The sequence below is a fragment of the Schistocerca serialis genome, chromosome 8 (genome assembly GCF_023864345.2).
Source record: "Schistocerca serialis cubense isolate TAMUIC-IGC-003099 chromosome 8, iqSchSeri2.2, whole genome shotgun sequence".
Taxonomy (NCBI): domain Eukaryota; kingdom Metazoa; phylum Arthropoda; class Insecta; order Orthoptera; family Acrididae; genus Schistocerca; species Schistocerca serialis.
In genome coordinates this window covers 595,030,407-595,051,396 of record NC_064645.1, presented here as the reverse complement: position 1 = coordinate 595,051,396, position 20,990 = coordinate 595,030,407, and the positions used below count along the sequence as shown (strand labels likewise).

At 42.7% G+C, this 20,990-nt stretch overlaps 1 protein-coding gene across 1 annotated transcript in view; it reads right to left on the bottom strand.

The window, feature by feature from the left end:
- LOC126417146 (juvenile hormone esterase-like) overlaps positions 1-20,512 on the bottom strand; it is a 139,061-nt gene extending 118,549 nt beyond the window's left edge. The window contains exons 1-3 of the mRNA XM_050085044.1: positions 20,437-20,512; positions 16,775-16,918; positions 7,171-7,308 (exon numbers count right to left, since the gene is read on the bottom strand). Coding sequence (XP_049941001.1) covers positions 7,171-7,308; positions 16,775-16,918; positions 20,437-20,493 — 339 coding nt within the window. The 5' untranslated portion in view covers positions 20,494-20,512. The remainder of the gene's footprint in view (positions 1-7,170; positions 7,309-16,774; positions 16,919-20,436) is intronic.
- Between the last annotated feature and the right edge of the window lie 478 nt (positions 20,513-20,990).

Sequence of the window (20,990 nt, the reverse complement as noted above, 5' to 3'; positions counted from 1 at the left end):
TTCTCATACACAAACAGCAGTTGACCGGCGTTGCCTGGTGAAACGTTGTTGTGATGCCTCGTGTAAGGAGGATAAATGCGTACCATCATGATTCCGACTTTGAAAAAGGTTGGATTGTAGCCTATCGCGATTGCGGTTTATCGTATCGTGACATTGCTGCTCGCGTTGGTCCAGATCCAATGACTCTTAGCAGAATTTGTAATCGGTGAGTTTAGGAGCGAATTACGGAACGCCGTGCTGGATCCCAACAGCTTCGTATCACTAGCAGTCGAGGTGACAGGCATCTTACCCGAATGGCTGTAACGGATCGTTCAGCCACGTCTCGATCCCTGAGTCAACAGATGGGGACGTTTGCAAGACAACACCCATCTGTACGAACAGTTCGACGACGTTTGCAACAGCATGGGCTATCAGCTCTGAGACCATGGCTGCGGTTATCCTTGACGCTGCATCACAGACAGGGGCGCCAGCGATGGTGTACTCAACGACGTACCTGGGTGCACGAATGGCAAAACGTCATTTTTTCGGAGGAATCCAGGTTATGTTTACAGCATCATGAGGGTCGCATCCGTGTTTGGCGACATCGCAGTGACTGCACATTGGAAGCGTGTATCCGTCATAGCCATACTGACGTATCACCCGGCGTGATGGTATGGCGTGCCATTGGTTACACGTCTCGGTCACCTCTTATTCGCATTGACGGCACTTTGAGCTGTGGACGTTACATTTCAGATGTGCTACGACCCGTGGCTCTACCCTTCATTCGATCCCTGCGAAACCCTACATTTCAGCAGGATAATGCACGACCGCATGTTGCAGGTCCTGTACGGGCCTTTCTGGATACAGGAAATGTTCGACAGCAGCGCTGGTTAGCACATTCTCCAGATTTCTCACCAATTGAAAACGTTTGGTCAATGGTGGCCGAGCAACTGGCTCGTCACACTACGCCAGTCACTACTTTTGATGAACTGCGGTATCGTGTTGAAGCTGCATGGGCAGCTGTACCTGTACACGAGATGCAAGCTCTGTTTGTCTCAATGCCCAGGCGTATCAAGGTCGTTATTACGGCTATAGGTGGTTGTTTTGGGTACTGATTTCTCAGGATCTATGCCCCCAAACTGCGTGAAAATGGAATGACATGTCAGTTCTAGTATAGTATATTTGCCCAATGAATACCCGGTTATCATCTGCTTTTCTTCTTGCTGTAGCAACTTTAATGGCCAGTAGTGTACTTAATTTTTTATCACTTCATCATTCATGCAAGTTCTGAAATCTCAGATTATGAAGAAAATTTTTTTGTCTTAAGAATTCCCTGGACACAAGTGATCAGAGGTCTTTTAACTACTGCCATAATATATCGTGGTTGCTGTACAACCTTCAGTCCAAAGGCTGGTCTGATGTAGGTCTCCATGCTCGTTATTTATGAGTAACCACTGCTACGTCCGACTAATTTAATTTGTCTCCTTTTAAAATATTGTTTCCCTACATTATCTAATGGACGATTCCTTGTTGCCTCAGTATGTGTCCTGTCAACCGTTCCCTTGGTTAAGTCAAGTTGTGCCAATAATTTCATTGCTCCACGTTTCCGTTCATTATATTCTCATTAATTATTCGATCTACTCATCTACTATTCAGCATTCTCTTGTTGCACCACATTTCGAAAGCTTCTTTTCATGTCTGAACTTGTTGTCTTTCACATTTTCCCTTCCGTACGAGGCGACATACCAAACAAACACCTTCAGTAAATATTCCATATCAAATTTACATTAAGCATTAACAAATTTGTCTCTTTCAGAAATGAGTTTCCTGCTATTTCCAGTATGTATATTATATAGCCTTTAGTTCTGTCAACCTCAGTTATATTGCTGCCCAAGTAGCAAACCTCATCTGCAACGTTTAGCGTCTCATTTCTTAATTTATGTCCTCAGCATCGCCTGACTGAATTCGACTACGTTCCATTATCCTCTGTTGTTGAGACTTAGCTGGTTACCTCTTTTCAAGAACTGATGATGATGACGTTTGGCTTGTGGGTCGCTCAACTGAGGGGTCATCATACGAAGTCCCAAATTTTTTACACAGAACAGTCTAGCCAATGTCACGAATGATGACTACGATGATGATGACGTCTAAATGATGAGGACAACGCAAACACCCAGTCCCTGTGCGGATAAAATCTCCAACCCGTCCGGGAATCGAAACCGGGAGCACTTGTTCCAGAGGTAGCAAAGCTAGCCACTACACCACGAGCTGCGGAATTTTCAAGAACTGCTCACTTTGTATTCATCTTACAATTCTGTTCGACGCCACTGTTTCCGCTGCCTAAATACTTAGCCACAGCAGAGTCTGGAGACAATGACTTTGTTACTGGGCTCTCTTTCGGTTCTGAACGAAATCGTTGGTTAGTGTGAATACTTCGAAATTCAGTCATTTTATTTATACTCCAAGACTACTTTCTAGAGACCAGCAGGTTGAATTTTCTGATCCATTCTAGTAGACAAGGAAATTATTCGGACTCAAGGAAGAGAATAGTGACAATACATTTCAATACTACAAATGGCCCTACTGTAACGTTCTTACCTCTACTATTGTCTTACATTCCGGAGATGTTTCCGTAACAGAAACAGAATGAAATGAAATATAGAAAGATGCTGAGCTAGCATTGTCAACTCTGCTTAAGGATGTACTTAGGAGGAATAGTTGAGTGGCCAGTTAGTTGTCAGTGCGCGAAAGTTTGCAGAATGCGTGACCAAGTGAACGGCTGGTCAAAGCGTTCTGTATCCTTCTTTCCACGTCTTCAGTGTTATTCTGACATATCTTGCTTCCGGAGTGCTTGGGGCAGCATGTATCCTGAGGTTGTTGCCTGTAATCACACGATAACTGGAATGGTGTTTCGTTTTGATGGCCTTTTCTATGCCGCAAACCACAGGAACTGATGCTGAGACCATAAGCAGAGTTCTCATTTTCACAGACTAACATTACTTCTTCAGAGAGATATATCTTGATCCGTATTCAAGTATAAATATCAGTATTTCATTTACTCAGCCATGTGAGTAGGATGTGGCATATAAAACTTTCCCGCTTTCTTAATGTTACAATGGCAGTTTTAGATTGTATAGCATTTTACTGATTCTAATGTCTATGGAACTGTATTTCATGTGATCCGTTGGAGGACGAATGTCATCTTGGTATTGCAGTTTCTGACTTGATTATTTAATAATTACGTTACGTTAATCCGAATCAACCTTGATTCGATTCTCACCCACAATATTTACAATACATATATATATTGTAAATATTGTGGGTGAGAATATATGATGTATTTCAGGGCTGTTCGCTTGTGTTATTTTACTCTTACTTGAATCTGTCACTGATTTGAGCACAAGCTAATAAATTCATTTTGTTTTCGGTCGAATGTTTGTTCAAAGAAATTGCCACCACCAGAAATAACTTCCAAACCTTATCCTGCATTTTGCAGCTACTATAAAGTACTTCAACGTATCCATGAACTTAGAGACTTCATCCTGATCCTGAATACGTCTGGAGTGATTGCTGTAGTGTAGGTTCATTTGTAAATACGTTCTAGGCTTTCAAAATGAGATATTACGCTCTCATGCACGTGTCCCTACTATATGATGACACGAATACTACATATACTTGGGCAAGAAATAGGGGTGACTACAACGCTGCAATAAGTTAAACATATGATCAATCTCCTCTGATATATTTCTCCTTGCAGTATGAAAGGACTTACTGCTTCTGAATGTATCAATGCCATCGAAGTCAAATCACCTTGAATGTTCATTCCTGCGCCAAAATTTTGCTTAAAGAGGAGAATATATTCAAGGTATTTTCACTCAGTTCAAAAGAGGAGTAGGAGGATTTAAAGTATCGCAAAATGAGCAACTGTCTGGTCTGGCATCTTTCTTTGAAGTTGTAGCTTAAAGTTCTTCATCCGAGTACTGTTCAGTACCTCAGTTACCATAAATACCGATATAATTTTCAGTAGCTTCTATTTTTTTCTTTTCTGTATTGTGTAATGCCAATGTCTCATTTCCATATAGCACTAACCAAATACTTCAAGAAAATATTTTCTAACTGTTAAATGTAATATACTACGTTCGTGACACTTATTATTATTTTAGATTGTTCCCTTTTGAGAGAGCGATTTAACTTGAGTAGTTACGATTTCTTCTTCTTTCTTCGTTCTTCCCAAATTCTCTTCATATGTTCACTGTGATCTCTCTTGCGTTCTTCCGACCATCCTTTTCCTGTTCTGTTCTCCATATGTTCTTGTTTAAGTGTATGTTTCTGTACGATGTTTCTACACTGATCTCTATTGTTTATGTTGTCTTCTGTGATCCTCAGTTCTTTAATGTCTTGTTCTGATTCAGTGATCCACTTTGTCTGGTTTTTGCTCTTGTTTACTATCTCAAAGATTTGTCTTGTGAGCCTTCTTTTATTCATCCTGCTGATATGTCCACAAAATTTCACCTTTCTCTTTCTAATGGTGTCTGGTATTGTTTCTATGTCTTTGTAAATCTGTCTAGTTGGCCTCTTCACCCAAATTCCTTCCCGAAACACTGGTCCATATATTTTCCTCAGAACTTTTCTTTCCTGCATTTCAATCCCTCTGATCTTAGTATGACCACGAATCACTTTAGTTTCTGCAGCATAAAGTCCTTCTGATAGGACTACTATGTTGTAATGCCTTAGTTTCGCATTGACAGAAATAGATTTCTTATTATACTGATTCCAAGTGAGCTTGTACGCTTTTTTTTAAATCTGGAGATTCTATCTCTATTGGCTATTGAGTTCAGTCCTCATGGTTGGATTATCTCTCCCAGATATCTGAAGTGGGCAATTTGTGCCACTTTCTCGTACTGAGTAGTAATTGGGAGATTATCTACAGTTTTGTTTTCTATATACTGTGTTTTCTCGTAGGAGATTTGTAGCCCAGTTTTCTGTGAGATTTCGTGTAGTTTTTCGAATGCAAGTTTGGCTTCCTCTCTATTGTTGTTCGTTAGAATTGTTCGTTAGAATGGCAACATCGTCCGCGAAAGCCAGACACTTTACCCTAATTCTCTGTTCTTTTTAATCCCAAGCTGTTTTATTTCCTTTTCCCATGTACTTTCGTGACACACATACACCCACCCACCCACCCACCCACACACACACACACACACACACACACACACACACACACACACATATATATATATATATATATATATATATATATATATATATATATATATTCAGGAAGTCGTTTTTGAAAGTATTTGTATGGAGTGTAGCCATGTATGCCATGTATGGACGATCACATAACTAATGAGGATGTATTGAATAGGATTGGGGAGAAGAGAAGTTTGTGGCACAACTTGACTAGAAGAAGGGATCGGTTGGTAGGACATGTTCTGAGGCATCAAGGGATCACCAATTTAGTATTGGAGGGCAGCGCGGAGGGTAAAAATCGTAGAGGGAGACCAAGAGATGAATACGCAAAACAGATTCAGAAGGATGTAGGCTGCAGTACGTACTGGGAGATGAAGCAGCTTGCACAGGATAGAGTAGCATGGAGAGCTGCATCAAACCAGTCTCAGGACTGAAGACCACAACAACAACAAGCTACCTGGAATATACAAATCTTTAGTACAGTTAGTGGGAGGGATACACAGAAATAAAGGCCTCTTCCCCCTTTCTCAGTTTCCATAAATACATCTTTACAACCTCGTAGGTAACGCGCCACAGTGTCCAAAATCACTTGGGCACCTATTCCATTCTTCGTACTAATAGCTATATTGTCAATAGCTTCGTACATTGTAAGGCGCGAACGCCTTCTCCTCCTGTAATGACGCCGCATCAATACTCTGTGTCAATGCTGCTTTAAATGCGGCTGCTCGACGGCCCACGCCGTCTTAAGAGAAACGTCGCTTATATAGCACTTCCTTATCCAACGGCAGCGGGCTTATCAGTTCCACCGGAAGTGAATTTTAACCCGGCAGAGCTCAAGGAATATGAGTCAGCTCCGCCAGACGCGCTGGCTCATTCAACGCTATATTCCTGAGTATCGCAGATAGCACAGTGTACTATTATGTCGAAGATATATATCAAGAGTGTTGCAGCAGTGGTCACATGGCAGGTTGACACAGATTAGTGCTGCTGCTTTATTATGGGAGGAGAAGGCGTTCGTACGTTGCAGTATAGAAAGCTACTGATAATATAGCTGTTAGTACGAAGAATGGAGTAGGTGCACAAGTGATTTTGAATGGCGCTTCAGTCTTTTGTGGATGCATATTGAATTTCACGTTTACGGAGGCAGTCGCTAATGGACATGGTAATGACTGGGTTGTAGTACACGGTCCAAAAGTAGACACTGTAGCTGGGCCGGAGGCTTTTAACAGTCCAGAAATTATTGCTTATAGAGCATTTATGATATGTGAAGTCTATAACAAAGATAGAAGTGCATCTTATTATATTTCTACAATGCTTTTGGTTCTCGGGACGAGGAATCATCGTAAAATAAGTGAGTCAGTGTCTGTGTCCGTATGGCTTAAAGGAGCTCTTAATTGTAGCAAGACTGAACATGTTGGTGATGTGACACATTATTACAGAAATTAAAGTAAATTCTCATCCTTTCGTTATCTCCCGTGACCGTGTCGAAAATTCCGTGAACCGATCGCACGTATCTTGTATACTTGTACTGTACATTTTTCTATACTGAGACAATAAATTATCGACTACAATCTATTGATACTAGATAAGTAAATTACTACTGAAGTTAATATGCCGATCGAAAAACAATTTTTTACCATCATGTATGTTTAAGTCATTGTAAGCTAAGAAACAACCAACGGTACAATCTTCTAGATTGTTAGTCGGCATCATGTTATTCCTCCGATTCCTACTTCGCAATCGACAGCTTAAGATTTTGAAGAATATGCCATCAGAGGGGTCGAAACGTCGACTGTGAAGCAGCAGTTTCGGGAGGAGTACGATGCAGCCTAACAATGTACAAGATTTTACATCCACTGACAACGGCCATGAAAGTCTACAGATTTCCAGAAGAAACAGATGTTGTGATGTGACATTAAGCAGAGCAAACACCTGCCTCATTACAAGGATTTGCAGGGCACATGAATACAGTAAAAATTCAGCAGTTGGCGGACGTACCGTGGGTGTGTAGACGTTGAGATAGAGGCAGTCCTCCTCTCCGGAGATGCGGCCATCATTACTGCTCTGGTGGCAGGTAGTACCAACCTCCTCGAACGCTTCCCTCACTCCGTCCCAAGGAGCAGGCGGCTGCGGCGGCTGTGAAAACAGTTTCTTTGTAGAGGCGTGCTTGCTTCATATGTACTGAATAGCTGCTTGAACGCTGAGGATTAAACCTAACATCACTTCCATTATAATCTGAAGAATGTTTTCCGTGGCTACTGTAATGGATATCACAGTAACGGTGGAATTTTTCCTTGTATGAAAGCTGAAGTCTGAATTTCATTTTCTGATCAAATGTGGAGATACACACCTACCACAGTAGTAACTACCCAAAATGGACGTCATTATTCGTACGGATCACCGACAGATATACCTCCATTTTCGGTAAAAGAAGGCGTAAGTCCTGAATCTTCCGTATAGCAGTAAACCTAGCGTTCACTGTGTGTATACCTACCTATTAACGTCCCAGGTACATACTATACCTTATAACTGTGTTTTTAGCTTTTCACTACTAAATTTAATCTCATTGTCGTTAATGGTTACTGTAATATTCCTTAGATTACTCACGTAGGACACCGGAAATGCTGACCGACCATGTAAAGTAAAAAAAACAATAGTCTCCAACCTCTTGCTCTTGCACCATCCATAGTGGAAGGTTGGGGGATGAGGTGTTGGTCAGTTGCTTTCCACCCGAGCTGCAAAAGTCAGATGATGGCCTCTTGAAATTTGGCTGACGAAAGTACTATGCTGTACGCAGGAAGCTAAAGGTGATTTTTTTTTTTTTTTTTGTTGACTGAGGATAATACGGTCTTGATGGTTTTCCGTTCTTTTTTAGAAACATTAAAATCAATTTGTGCAACATAATAGTTCTCTGACAAAATTTTAAGTACCTCTTCACCTAGTTTACATGTCAAAACCTCTTGTCCTGTTGCGTGACAGTGGAGAACCACAGAAATTTCAAATCATCGAAGGTAGGTCTTGACTTATCCCTATATACAGCCACAGACTCAGACTCTTCACATTACTGAGAAGAAGAACTTTACAAACCAAATACACTGGTGGAAAAAAATCGCAACACCAAGAAGCACTTGTGCGGCACAAATAAAAGTTGGTAGGGGTATTTCTGCTTCTTACAGATGATTTCTATTCAGATTTCGCAGCAGTCGCATGAGAATGGAGGTAGTTGCGCTACTTTGAGGATGCAAATTATGTTTGCTTTAAATACACGCTCTGTCGGTCGCCAGTGACAAAGATGCCATTATCGCTGAATTTGAACCAGATCGTGTAGCAGGGCTATGAGAAGGTGGATGTTCCTTCTGTACTAATGCAGAAATACGTGGAGGGAATGTAGCCACTGTCCAAGATTACTGATAGCGGTGATTACAAGAATGTACGGTCGCAAGAAGACTCTGCTTCGGACGGCCACGTGGCACTACCGAAAGGAAACACCGTTGTGTTCGGCGTATGGCTCTGGCGCATCGTACTGCATCTGCATCGGTTATTCTAAAAGCAACTGATGCCACAGCAAGACAAAGAAGTGTTACAAATCGGTTACTTCAACGACAGCTTCGAGCCAGACGCCTTGTAGCATGCATTCCATTAACTCCCAAACACCGCCATTTGCGACTTTAGTAGTGCTCAGTGGAAGACAAGGTGCAGGTCTGTTGTGTTTTCTCATAAAAGCTGGGTAGAGATGGCCGTGCGTTGGTTAGGAGGCCAATTGAGGGCCCGCAGCCAACCTGCCTGCGTGGTAGACGCGTTGGCCTTACACCTGGAGCTATGGTCTCCAGTTCAATTTCGTATAACAGCAGGAGCACTTTCGTAGTTATCCCACGCACCCTGACTGCATGTGTGTGCCGGCCGGGGTGGCCGAGCGGTTCTAGGCGCTACAGACTAGAACCGCACGACCGCTACGGTCGCAGGTTCGAATCCTGCCTCTGGCATGGGTGTGTGTGATGTCCTTAGGTTAATTAGGTTTAAGTAGTTCTAAGTTCTAGGGGACTGATGACCTCACAAGTCCCTTACTGCTCAGAGCCATTTTTTTTTTTGCAAATGTGTACGTCAGTCAAGTGATTGGACTTGTTGTGCAGTCATTTATGAACAGTATTCCACTGAAACTTCCTGGCAGATTAAAACTGTTTTAATCTGCCAGGAAGTTTCATTTCAGCGCACACTCCGCTGCAGAGTGAAAATCTCATTCTGGAAACATCCCCCAGGCTGTGGCTAAGCCATGTCTCCGCAATATCTTTGCTTTCAGGAGTGCTAGTTCTGCAAGGTTCGCAGGAGAGCTTCTGTAAAGTTTGGAAGGTAGGAGACGAGGTACTGGAAGAAGTAAAGTTGTGAGTACCGGTCGTGAGTCGTGCTTCGGTAGCTCAGATGGTAGAGCACTTGCCCGCGAAAGGCAAAGGTCCCGAGTTCGAGTCTCGGTCGGGCACACAGTTTTAGTCTGCCAGGAAGTTTCATATCAGCGCACACTCCACTGCAGAGTGAAAATCTCATTCTGGAAGTATTCCACTGAATAACGCTCTCCAACAAAACACTGTTGTAACCAAACATGCTCTACAGGGGGTAGGCGTGTTGCCAGGGCCCGCTCAATCGCCAGAACTTTCTCGAATCGAACACATATTTGACATCATCGGACCGTGACTCCAGCGTGATCCCCAACCGGCATTAGCTGTCCCTGTAATGACCGATCAGGTGCAACAGGCATGGGATTTCATTCCACAAACTGACATCTGGAACTTATACAACGTGATGCATGCCTGGTTGTATGTTTCCAATCAACATACTGGCGGTTACACGGGTTATTGATGTAACAGCATTTCACATTTGCAGTAGCTTATCTCGTGCTTACATTAATCAGTGATCTTGCAATGTTAATCACTTATGGACGTTACATAGTCAAATGCAGTCCCGAAATTTCATTACTCTTCACAAATTATTTTCTGGGGTTGCATTTTTTTCCGTCAATTTATTTAGGATGACTTGAGACTCACGCATTCGTTGCAGAAATGTTTCTCGAGAATTTCCTCTTAGCGTTCCAGCTAAATCATTCTTACTGAACACGAATTATGCAACATTCGAACATTCGGAAGACACTTATTTCCGAAATCAGGAGTAGCGTTCTGCTCTCCACAGTGAACAAGAAGACAGGAAGTTCTTGACTTTATCTCATCCAAACATAAGGCTAGGAAAGCGCTGATAAAGATTATTAAAGGAGATAAATATGTAAAGTCGACAATGACCTCAGTTTGATGACTTACCGTCGCAGCGGAATGTCATACGGTGGCAGAACAAGCATTACTATTAATTCAAAATCACGTCCGGTTTCGACTTCATACAGTGTCATTTTCAACAGCCATCAAGTACATGTACTTAAAGATGGGAAGGGGGGTTGGAGCTGAAACTGTCGTTTTGTGAACTAGCCTCTCCTCTGGGGTTGCATTTTTTTCCGTCAATTTATTTAGGATGACTTGAGACTCATGCGTTCGTTGCAGAAATGTTTCTCGAGAATTTCCTCTTAGCGTTCCAGCTAAATCATTCTTACTGAACACGAATTATGCAACATTCGAACATTCGGAAGACACTTATTTCCGAAATCAGGAGTAGCGTTCTGCTCTCCACAGTGAACAAGAAGACAGGAATTTGTTGACTTTATCTCGTCCAAACATAAGGCTAGGTAAGCGCTGATAAACATGATTAAAGGAGATAAATATGTAAAGTCGACAATGACCTCAGTTTGATGACTTACCGCCGCAGCGGAATGTCATACGGTGGCAGTAACAAGCCTTACTATTAATTCAAAATCACGTCCGGTTTCGACTTCATACAGTGTCATTTTCAACAGGCATCAAGTACATGTACTTAAAGATGTGGGGGGGGGGGGGGGGGGTTGGAGCTGAAACTGTCGTTTTGTGAACTAGCCTCTCCTCTTAATCATCAATAACAAAAAATTGTGATAGCTCTCCGGAAACGCAGAATTCTGTCATCTAAATCTTTCTGTGAAAAGGAAAACATTACGGAATGGTGTAAGTGAGTTTGGGTCAAAGCCGATTTATTTCCCGGATGCCACCCTTCGTAATATCTATGGCCTGAGCAGTTGACTTCGTAGTGAAACTTCCCACACGTCAGACTTTCACATTCTCAGAGAGAGAGAGAGAGAGAGAGAGAGAGAGAGAGAGAGCATATTTTTCACATATGGTGTTGCTCAAGTATTTATTTATAACTGTGCGACCACGCCCACACAAGGTAGCGTCTTCCCTTGTGCTTAATGTTTATGGCGTCATTACTCTTGAAATATGTGTCGTACAGTAATATAATTACGCAGGTGCATTCAGCGGCGTATGTAGATGTTGTCTACATAATGTGTTGCGAAAGTATTTAGTAGCAACGAAGTAATAATTTAAGCGTTATTCATGATGCGGTAGTTTCTCACGCATCTCATTATTTATGACGTCATAACTCCTGGACTATGTGTCGTAGAACGATATAACGTTGCACTTACATTCAGTGGCTCCTGTACATATTGCGTGAAAAAAAGGGCCTGAGTGCAGGTACTAATAAATTATAACGCCAGGCCTCATGTGGTACTTTTACTGCATGAACAACGTGAAAGTAGTAAGCGCTAAACACATTACCGTTCATCCTTTTACACGGACTGTCAGTAAGAAAATAATATGTATGGATTCATAGAGGTAAACGAAGAAAATTGAAAATGACTACGACATTATGTGTGCCTTCAAAACAGCAGTAAATTATACAGGGTGGTTCCGTGATGACCTTACAATCTTTCAAGGATTATGGAGAACGGCAAATGCATTAATTTGAGGGCAGAGACCCCGGTTCGGGAACGACCGGGTCGAAAGCTATAAGCAAAACTCGTTCTAGCATCTTTGACGGTGAACCTCTTCTACTGCAAGCACTTTGCTTTCCATATTTTTGTAGAAGGTTAGTATGGACCAAAACAAGGAAAATTCCAAGTAAACATGGGCTCTAAGGTGCATAGCTTACGAGCTATAAACGCAAGTTCATCTTTATCACTGTGAAACACATCTACCGAACACGCGGTTTTAGTTCTTAAATTATGAATTTAGAGGTCATGTTGGCTAGATAGTTTTTTCTTGTTTTGGCCGTACTACCTCCTCCAAAATGTGCAATACAAAGAGACGAGGTACATATTCGCTTGTAACTTCCGATTCGGGCGTTTCCTGATCAGGATCAAATTGATACTTTTACCCTTTTCCTTCATCCCCAAAAGTTTGTATCATCATCGCGGAATCACCCGGTATGTTGTCAACCTAAATACACTGTGAAGTCATTCCTGGAAGCAAATTAGGGAGGAGAATTAGGATTACGCTATGCCTAAAGCTATGCAGTGATTCCATTATTCGCTACTAGTATTCCTAGAGTTATCGTGAAAACTGTATTTTACAAACATGACGTGAAGTTCGAGATTGCAACACTATCGAAATCTAATAACAAGTAGCAAAGAAGTGTTCAGTAATAGAAGACTCAGCTCGCCTAGCTAGCCGCACGGTCTAACGTGCTGCTTCCCGAGCCGAAAGGCGTGCCTGTCCCCGGCACGAATCCGCCCGGCGGATTAGTATCGAGGTCCGGTGTGCCGGTCAGCCTGTGCATGGTTCTTAATGCGGTTTCCCATTTGCCTCGGCGAATGCTGGCTGGTTCTCCTTATTCCGCCTCAGTTGCACTATGTCGGCGATTGCTGCGCAAACACTGTCTCCACATACGCGTGTACTATAATTACTCTACCACGCAAACATTTGGGGTTACACTCGGGGGGGGGGGGGGGAGGGGGTGGTCCACAGGGTTTGAACCACACAATAATCCTGGGTTCAGTGTGGGGCGGCAGTGGGGTGGGTGGACTGCTGTGGCCTGCAGTGGACCACTGAGGTGTACTGCGGAACGAAACCTCTCCGTCGTTTCTAGGTCCCCGGTTCAATTCACAGCACACAATACACAATAGGTGACTCAGTGGTTCACTATTAGTGCTCGGCACGTCATTCCTGTATGCAGCGGGCAGTCCTCTTAATATAAGCGTTGCCGTATTGACGAGTAGAATTATTCACAAGTTACCTATTCCTTTTCCAAAAACCAAGCGAGGCCTTAATTGTGACTTGAGGGTTTCCCCCCTCTATGGATTCGGATTCGAAACACTTATGACGAACACAGTAAGGGCACTGGTTTGAGATAATTCTATGTAGACTTTTAACTGTCGTAGGTGTAGTGGTTGCCAGCAGATGTACGAGTAAGAAAAGTAAGGCCTTCGAATTTTTTGTGTGAAAACTATTAAAACTTTTTACAAACAAAACGTAATAAACATTCTACATCTTTATTTTTCATGTCACATATTGCATGCCCTTGACAGGAAAGGTCTGCGAACTGCAACATGTAACACTTTGGTGTGTAACGTAATTATGTGGTTCGTCAGAAACAATTTACTGTAGTCGACTTTCGAAGTTCGAAGACTTCTTCCACACGTGGAGCACCCTCTCCTTCAGCATGGCAATGGCAGACCGCACACGACCATTGCAACACCTGCAACAATCCGACTACCGGGTTCACCGCCATCCTCCACAGGTTATAGTCTGTCTGTAAACTGAATAACGAGCAACGCTTTTGGTGGGGGAAGCGCCCTTTCCCGGAAGAACGCTGCCACCGGCATACAGGGGCACCCAAAATCTGTTGCCCGTTACCTGTCCAGCGGTGTATATCGGCGTGTGGTGATATACGTCGTTTCTGTTCGTGGGATCTTAGTTGCCAGTGTCAGTCAGTTAACGTTGCATACTTACTGATATGCTTCGATATCCGGAGGAGATGGATAATCGTCTAGCATTGCAAGAAAATGTGTAGAGTACGAAGAAGAGGAGGTATTTGCGGAGTAACGAGAGTTCAGTCGTCTCTAACGTTATTACAGCGTGTATTAAAGAGGCGATCCAAAAAGAACTATAACTATAATAATGTTACCAGTCCCAATCAATGGGCGGCAATTTATGTTAACGTCAACCTCGTGCAATAGGACACATAAGGAAGGAACGTGAAAATAAGCCGCATGGTTTACTGGAATCGCCACGAAGGAATACTAATAATGTTGGGAGAAAATCCAACGTTATAGACAGTCTCAAAATCATGTAAACCCTATGATGCTTATAGAACGCAAAATCTCTGTCTCGGTCACTATTCACCTGATTCTAAGACAAATTGCTTAAAACATGTGCCCAATAACTATTACAAACACTGCTGAAATTTTCTTCGAAACATGTACACCGATTCTGGACTTCTAAGCAAAAAGCTTGACCTACGAGCTGCGTTCACATATTAATTTTTATTTTTTGGTAAGAACTTTATTTGTTAATGTACAGCAAATTTATCTCTTCAAAATATTCCTCATCACATACTGTACACTTATGCCAGTGCTTTTCCCAATTCCCGAAACACTTTACGAACTGTTTCTTCGGGATAGTTTATAGGTCTCTTACCTGTGTATTTTTAATCTCATCCATGCTTGTAAAACCACTGTCCTTTAAGGCCTGCTTTGAAATTTTTGTACGACTTGTATGCCCTTGACTTACTCGTAACAGGTTCACCAAAATTTCATACACTTTATTCCATTCTTATGACCAAATTTAATGCAGTTTCTCTTATCTATTTTTGTACAAAACAAATATTAGTTGATGCTACCACAATCTTTTTGACAGCTGACAACAGAGTAAACACCCAATACGCATAACATTGTACACATGCTTTTGAGACATGTTTACGAAGACAGTTATAAAAAAGTAGTGACAATCGGACTAATACAACACACAAAATTATAAATTTCTGCTTACTTTTTAAACACTCTTCTTGTTGCAAGAATTGTTAAGTTTCAACGCAGTTGGGTAGGTGTTGGGTTGTTTGGGGGAGGAGACCAGACAGCGAGGTCATCGGTCTCATCGGATTAGGGAAGAACGGGGAAGGAAGTCGGCCGTGCCTTTTCACAGCAACCACCCCGGCATTTGCCTGGAGCGATTTAGGGAAATCACGTGAAACCTAAATCAGGATGGCCAGACGCGGGATTGAACCGTCGTCCTCCGCAATGCGAGTCCACTATGCTAGCCACTGCGCCACGTCGCTACGTTTCAATGCAGTCCTTCAAAGAAAACTTCTACCTTTTAGTAGAAACACAAAGTAGGAACAAGCATTAAATTCTACTTTTTGTTTGCGTTATATGGGGTTCGTTCTATGAATAGCAATAGAGGAACATACATTCACATGAAGAACAGTCAATGGCTCTGAGCACTGTGGGACTCAACTGCTGTGGTCATCAGTCCCCTAGAACTTAGAACTACTTAAACCTAACTAACCTAAGGACATCACTCACATCCATGCCCGAGGCAGGATTCGAACCTGCGACCGTAGCAGCAGCGTGGCTCCGGACTGGAGCGCCTACAACCGCACGGCCACCACGGCCGGCATGAAGAACAGTCATTCGGAACAATGTTTGTGGTAGAAACCTGACTTACGTTTTTATGTTAATATTATTTTGTCTATAATGTTGCGTTTAGAAAGAAGCTATCGTTTTTTGTATTCCTTATGGTCTTAACGCGTTTGTCTAAAAAGAAACGCAGCCGCGACTTATCTGTACACAGCGCCGCTACAGATTTAAAGCGCGCGCCGCGGCAGGGCCGGCACTACGTTGTGAAACAGCCTGTAGAAGCGCCTTGTGACGTAGATGGGTAGGCAGAGTGGGGACTTGCTCGCTCGCTCTTCAGTTTACCGACAGACCACATCGACTTGGTCCCTTCCGATTTTCATCTGTTTATAAGAATTACAGAACACTTTCTTGGACTTGGCTTTCATAGTGATGCAGCAGTGCAAGCCGTGATGAGGCTGGGCCTCCATGATCAAAGTCAAGCATTCTACAGTTGAACAAACTAGGAGAAACGTCTCGTCACCCGGGTGACTGTGTTGAGAGATAATATGTAGAAATGAAGAATAAGGATGCAGACTGTTAACGAAACTTGTTTTGTTTAAAAAGCCTTAAGAGTTTTCAGATTGAAAATTCGGAGGCATCACTTTTCAACACTTCGTCTTATTAGTATCTGCACCGGTCCTGAAGTATCTTTGATTTTTCAGTACTATGGAAGAATCTAAAATTGATATCACCCTGGTGCGTTTGGTACAAAAACTGATTGGTCAAAAGTCCGCAACTCGTGGTCGTGCGGTAGCGTTCTCGCTTCCCGCGCTCGGGTTCCCGGGTTCGATTCCCGGCGGGGTCAGGGATTTTCTCTGCCTCGTGATGACTGGGTGTTGTGTGATGTCCTTAGGTTAGTTAGGTTTAAGTAGTTCTGAGTTCTAGGGGACTGATGACCATAGATGTTAAGTCCCATAGTGCTCAGAGCCATTTGAACCATTTGATTGGTCAAAAGAGCCGTGGTATGTAGGCGCATAGCTATTTCCTTCCCCTTCTGAATTTTGATGTGAGTCACAGGCTGCCTTGTTCTTTGTAAGACCGCGATTTTTGGTGTGTCACTTCGTATTTTCAAAGACTCAGAGCACTCACCTTGAAGCGAAGTTCAGCGACAGGTGGGGCCGCAAATGGAACGCCGGAGAACTGGTAGTACGACGTTCCGTTGACTGTGATGTTAGCCTCTCCACGCAGAACTCCGTACGTCGTCTGAACATCCACGTACAAGAATTGCCCCACCTACGAAAAGAGAACACTGAGGGAGAGATCGATACGGAACACACTCCAGTGCCGCAGAGTAATTAAATACGATGTTTGCCAGGGGCACAATTAGAAAACGAAATATAGCGTGGTCCATAGGCGTTAATTAGCCTTTTAAAAACGAAACAGGGGGATAAGCAGAAAATCAGGTTGGATAAACGAAATTAAAGCTCAAGCTGCAGGGAATAGAGACGGGGAAAAACTCGTGAGGCTATGTTACCAACATGGTGGCCATTTTGGAAGCCACCATTTTGTGTGCAATTCGCAATTTCCATACGGAAAGGGAATCATATGACATGCCTACCAGATGCACAAGTATATGAGGGAAACGATCGTGCCCTTACTTGAGCATAGCCTTATTCATTGTCGAATTTCGATATACTTCTTCCTTATTGGTGACGTGAGCTGATGGATTTAACATAATCTGAATATACTGAAATCACAAGAGAGGAGCATCAGTATTATAGCAGAGGATTTCAACAACGCCACCCAGACAGACGGTGGTGGAATTTTTCGTGAAACGGTGAAAACAGGCTGAGCCGCAACGAAAACGATAGCCAGACGATCGGAAACGGTTACATATGAAGCCACACGAGCTGCTGTTTGTAAGGGGTCCGTAGGCCCTTACTATAAATTTTGCGACAGCACAGGTCGACAGGACAAACAATCGATAGTGTGCGTCGGGTGGCGAGAGTGAGAGCGAGTGTTGAGACAGAGTGTGGTATGCGCTGTGGGCCGAGCCGGGTGGAGGTCTGTTGCTGGAATGCAAGACCGTACCGACAAAGGGAGTGGCCATCGCCGTGATTTAACCCCTTTGTGTTAGGAAAATTCGGCAAAGTGAAAAAGTATAATTACTAGTGTGATGCAGTGATATTTTTGTGCCGATATTTGTAATTACGCGTCTACCGCGCCGGCATCATTTGGATTGCAGTGTTGGATTGCAGTGTTGGATTGTAGTGTTGGATTACAATGATTGAAATTGCGTGTGACGATAATGAATAACGAAAGGACCTGTGCTGAGATTAGCCGTTATTAATTCTGTACGACGAAGGCAGTGGCTGTCTCCTTACTTTGTGTTTTTGTGAGAATATAGGTCGTTGATTAATGAAGCTGTGTTGTTGTTCTTCCTGCCACCAGACATTTCATTATTACAGCATTCGAGAAGGACAAAATGGAATGTAACAACTCCGTAGCAGTCCAATCCGATTGCCAGCCCCATTAGGTACACGGTCACATTAGTTATTATCTATTTGGGCTGCTATCAGATCCCGATCGAGCGGGATAAGTCAGTAAAATAAACCGGAGTGTTACATGTTCCTATATCGTTCAGTAAGAGTTTAGAGCGCGAATTGTCGCCTCGTGTCTGAGGACACTTTGATCAGCCGTACTTCAGTAATAAGAGTTTTGACCTCACGTGGCTACGCTCCCCAGATTTGGACAACAGTAGAGGTACATCATGTAGCTTTTATTTGTCATCTGCAGCATTAGGCTAGTTCTGTACGAAATGCGGTGTAACTCGGGAATTAAGAAAGCTATACTCAGATGATAGACACCGTGGTTTTTCTCTGATATTATCTATATTATGTTTCACAATGACCCCCTTTACCACCTTTCCAATGGAAAATTATTAGTTGCAACCATGATACCGGTTTTCAAAGTGGCCAACACGCTGGTGACAAAGATTAACAGTTTATCCCCCATCTCGTTCTACGCGACTCCATTTCTTTTGTTTATCCATTTGGATTTAGAAGTGTGGTCCCATACCCACTGGCTTCCCAGGACAATTTTTCTTAAGAATGTTTCAGCTTTATCTGCAATACATACCAGCTGTGGCTTATGGTGCTGTCACCTGTGTCATTAATGTGATAATTATTAGACAACTGAGGGTGTCTCGACGCACAACAGGAAAATGGATGTGAATATTCCTAGCAGAACTGGAACAGAGTAACAAACAAATAGTTAAGGAAAGATATTGAGGTTGAAGACATCAGTATGAACTGCATATGAGTGGAGCTGTTATCTGTCCTATCCTCGTCGCCAGTCTGTTATGACTTCCTTTGCACGCTGTATGATTCTGTAGTAGGTACAGCAGCGAGTAACAATGTTGTTCATGAACAAAGGTTTCACATATTACTTTATTCTCCTAGTAAAAATGTATTGTTGCTGTAGATGTAACATAAGTAGCTAGCAGTAGCTTCGAATGTCTAAACATATGCAGACACAAAAGATTTATAAATCTGTCACTCTTCAGCACAATGTCTATTCAGAAGATGTCGAGCCTTGAGCAGTATGGAAGTCTGTAAATGTTATTCAGCTGGCAGACACACAAAATGGGGTGAGTGTATGGATGTTCGAACTTAGGTACACCCGCCGCTGGAGCTCCGGAGAAGGGATGCTTACATCTCATTGGCAGCGCCATTGTGATGCGGTTGCGGCTCTACGAACCACGGTGGTGACACCGGCGGTTCGTTAATTTCAATGTGCATTCAACCCCATCGCAGTCGTTACTGCAGGAGCATGTAGTCAAAAGAATGGTTGGTAGACGGATCATTAAGTTATTTGCTCAACGAGAATAGAAAGAAGATCACTGTCGAAACTCCCGCCTATAACCAGGCTATTAGAGAAAGAAGACAAATTGGTATTGGTGAAAGATAACGAAAGAAAACTGGCCGACACTTTCGAAGTAAAACCATACCTTAAGTCACTTAGGTAACACGCGAATGACTTAAACCAGCCGGCCGAAGTGGCCGCGCGGTTCTGGCGCTGCAGTCTGGAACCGCGAGACCGCTACGGTCGCAGGTTCGAATCCTGCCTCGGGCATGGATGTGTGTGATGTCCTTAGGTTAGTTAGGTTTAACTAGTTGTAAGTTCTAGGGGACTAATGACCTCAGCAGTTGAGTCCCATAGTGCTCAGAGCCATTTGAACCATTTTGAACTTAAATCATAACGGGGATTTGAATGCGAGTCAAGTGTCTTATCGTTGTTGCGTTTCGCTCGGTTTTTGTTCAGAGAGGTAAATCGAGACGATGGTCTAATGGAAGGGTGATTTCATGAGATAGGAAAGCATTCAGGATGAAAGAAGATCTGCCTACATGTAGACAGGAACTCACAGTGTGAAAAAAACGGGACGAACACGAAGAATAAAGAAAGTGGAAGAGACGCTTGCATGAAAGTGACTAGTAGAAAGTGGGGATACCTGCCATTCTGATAGATTTAAACTGAAAATACCCAAAATGTCGAAAAGAAATACGAAAATTAAAATGGTCAAGAATGACGAAGTTTAAAATGGAAACCCTTTGGAACGTTTGGATTACAGATGATGCATAAGCAAATTCTAAAGGTTAAAGGATATCTGAATCGACGTTAGAGTGTATTTTGTGACTTTTAAAGTACAAAATACTATAATTTTGACAGCAATACATAAATAATATTTTCTTAAGGCGAGACAAAGATCAACGTATCCCTTAGCGGAACTATGGTACAGGTTGTGAACGTACCGTGTAGTCTGTCAGGGCGACGGCTAGCAGGAATACTGAGGAAAATGATGACGTCATACTTGTACCGAGTGGAGAACGAGAGATTGCTCGTGACTGCTGCACAAGCTAACGTTGGTGCCTCTATATAGCTGTGAGTGGAGATACTATCAGTCCATGACTCAGTACACTTAGTGAAAGATAGAAAAATTAATGTTGCACTCGAAATAATGAAGGATTATCTGTAAGAAGTGCTCATCTTTTATCTCAGTAGATAGTAACTGTTTTTCCCAGCGCTCTTTTTCTTCTGACTCCATTACTTTCGTAGTACAATGGAAACTTCCTTCTCCTAATACTTACGATGCCACTAAACCGTATAGACGGTTTTGGTTTTATTATGAACTCATTTTTTAATCAGGCCAACTTGTCTGAAAAGCGTCACTGGATTTTCTCCGCTATTGCTCATAAGAAACTGGTTCTGGTGCAAGAACAAATTTCTCGTTTGATTGATAGTAAGTTACTAGTAATTTGTCAAGGATGTTTGGGGATGCTACAGAATGGAAACTTAACAAAATAGA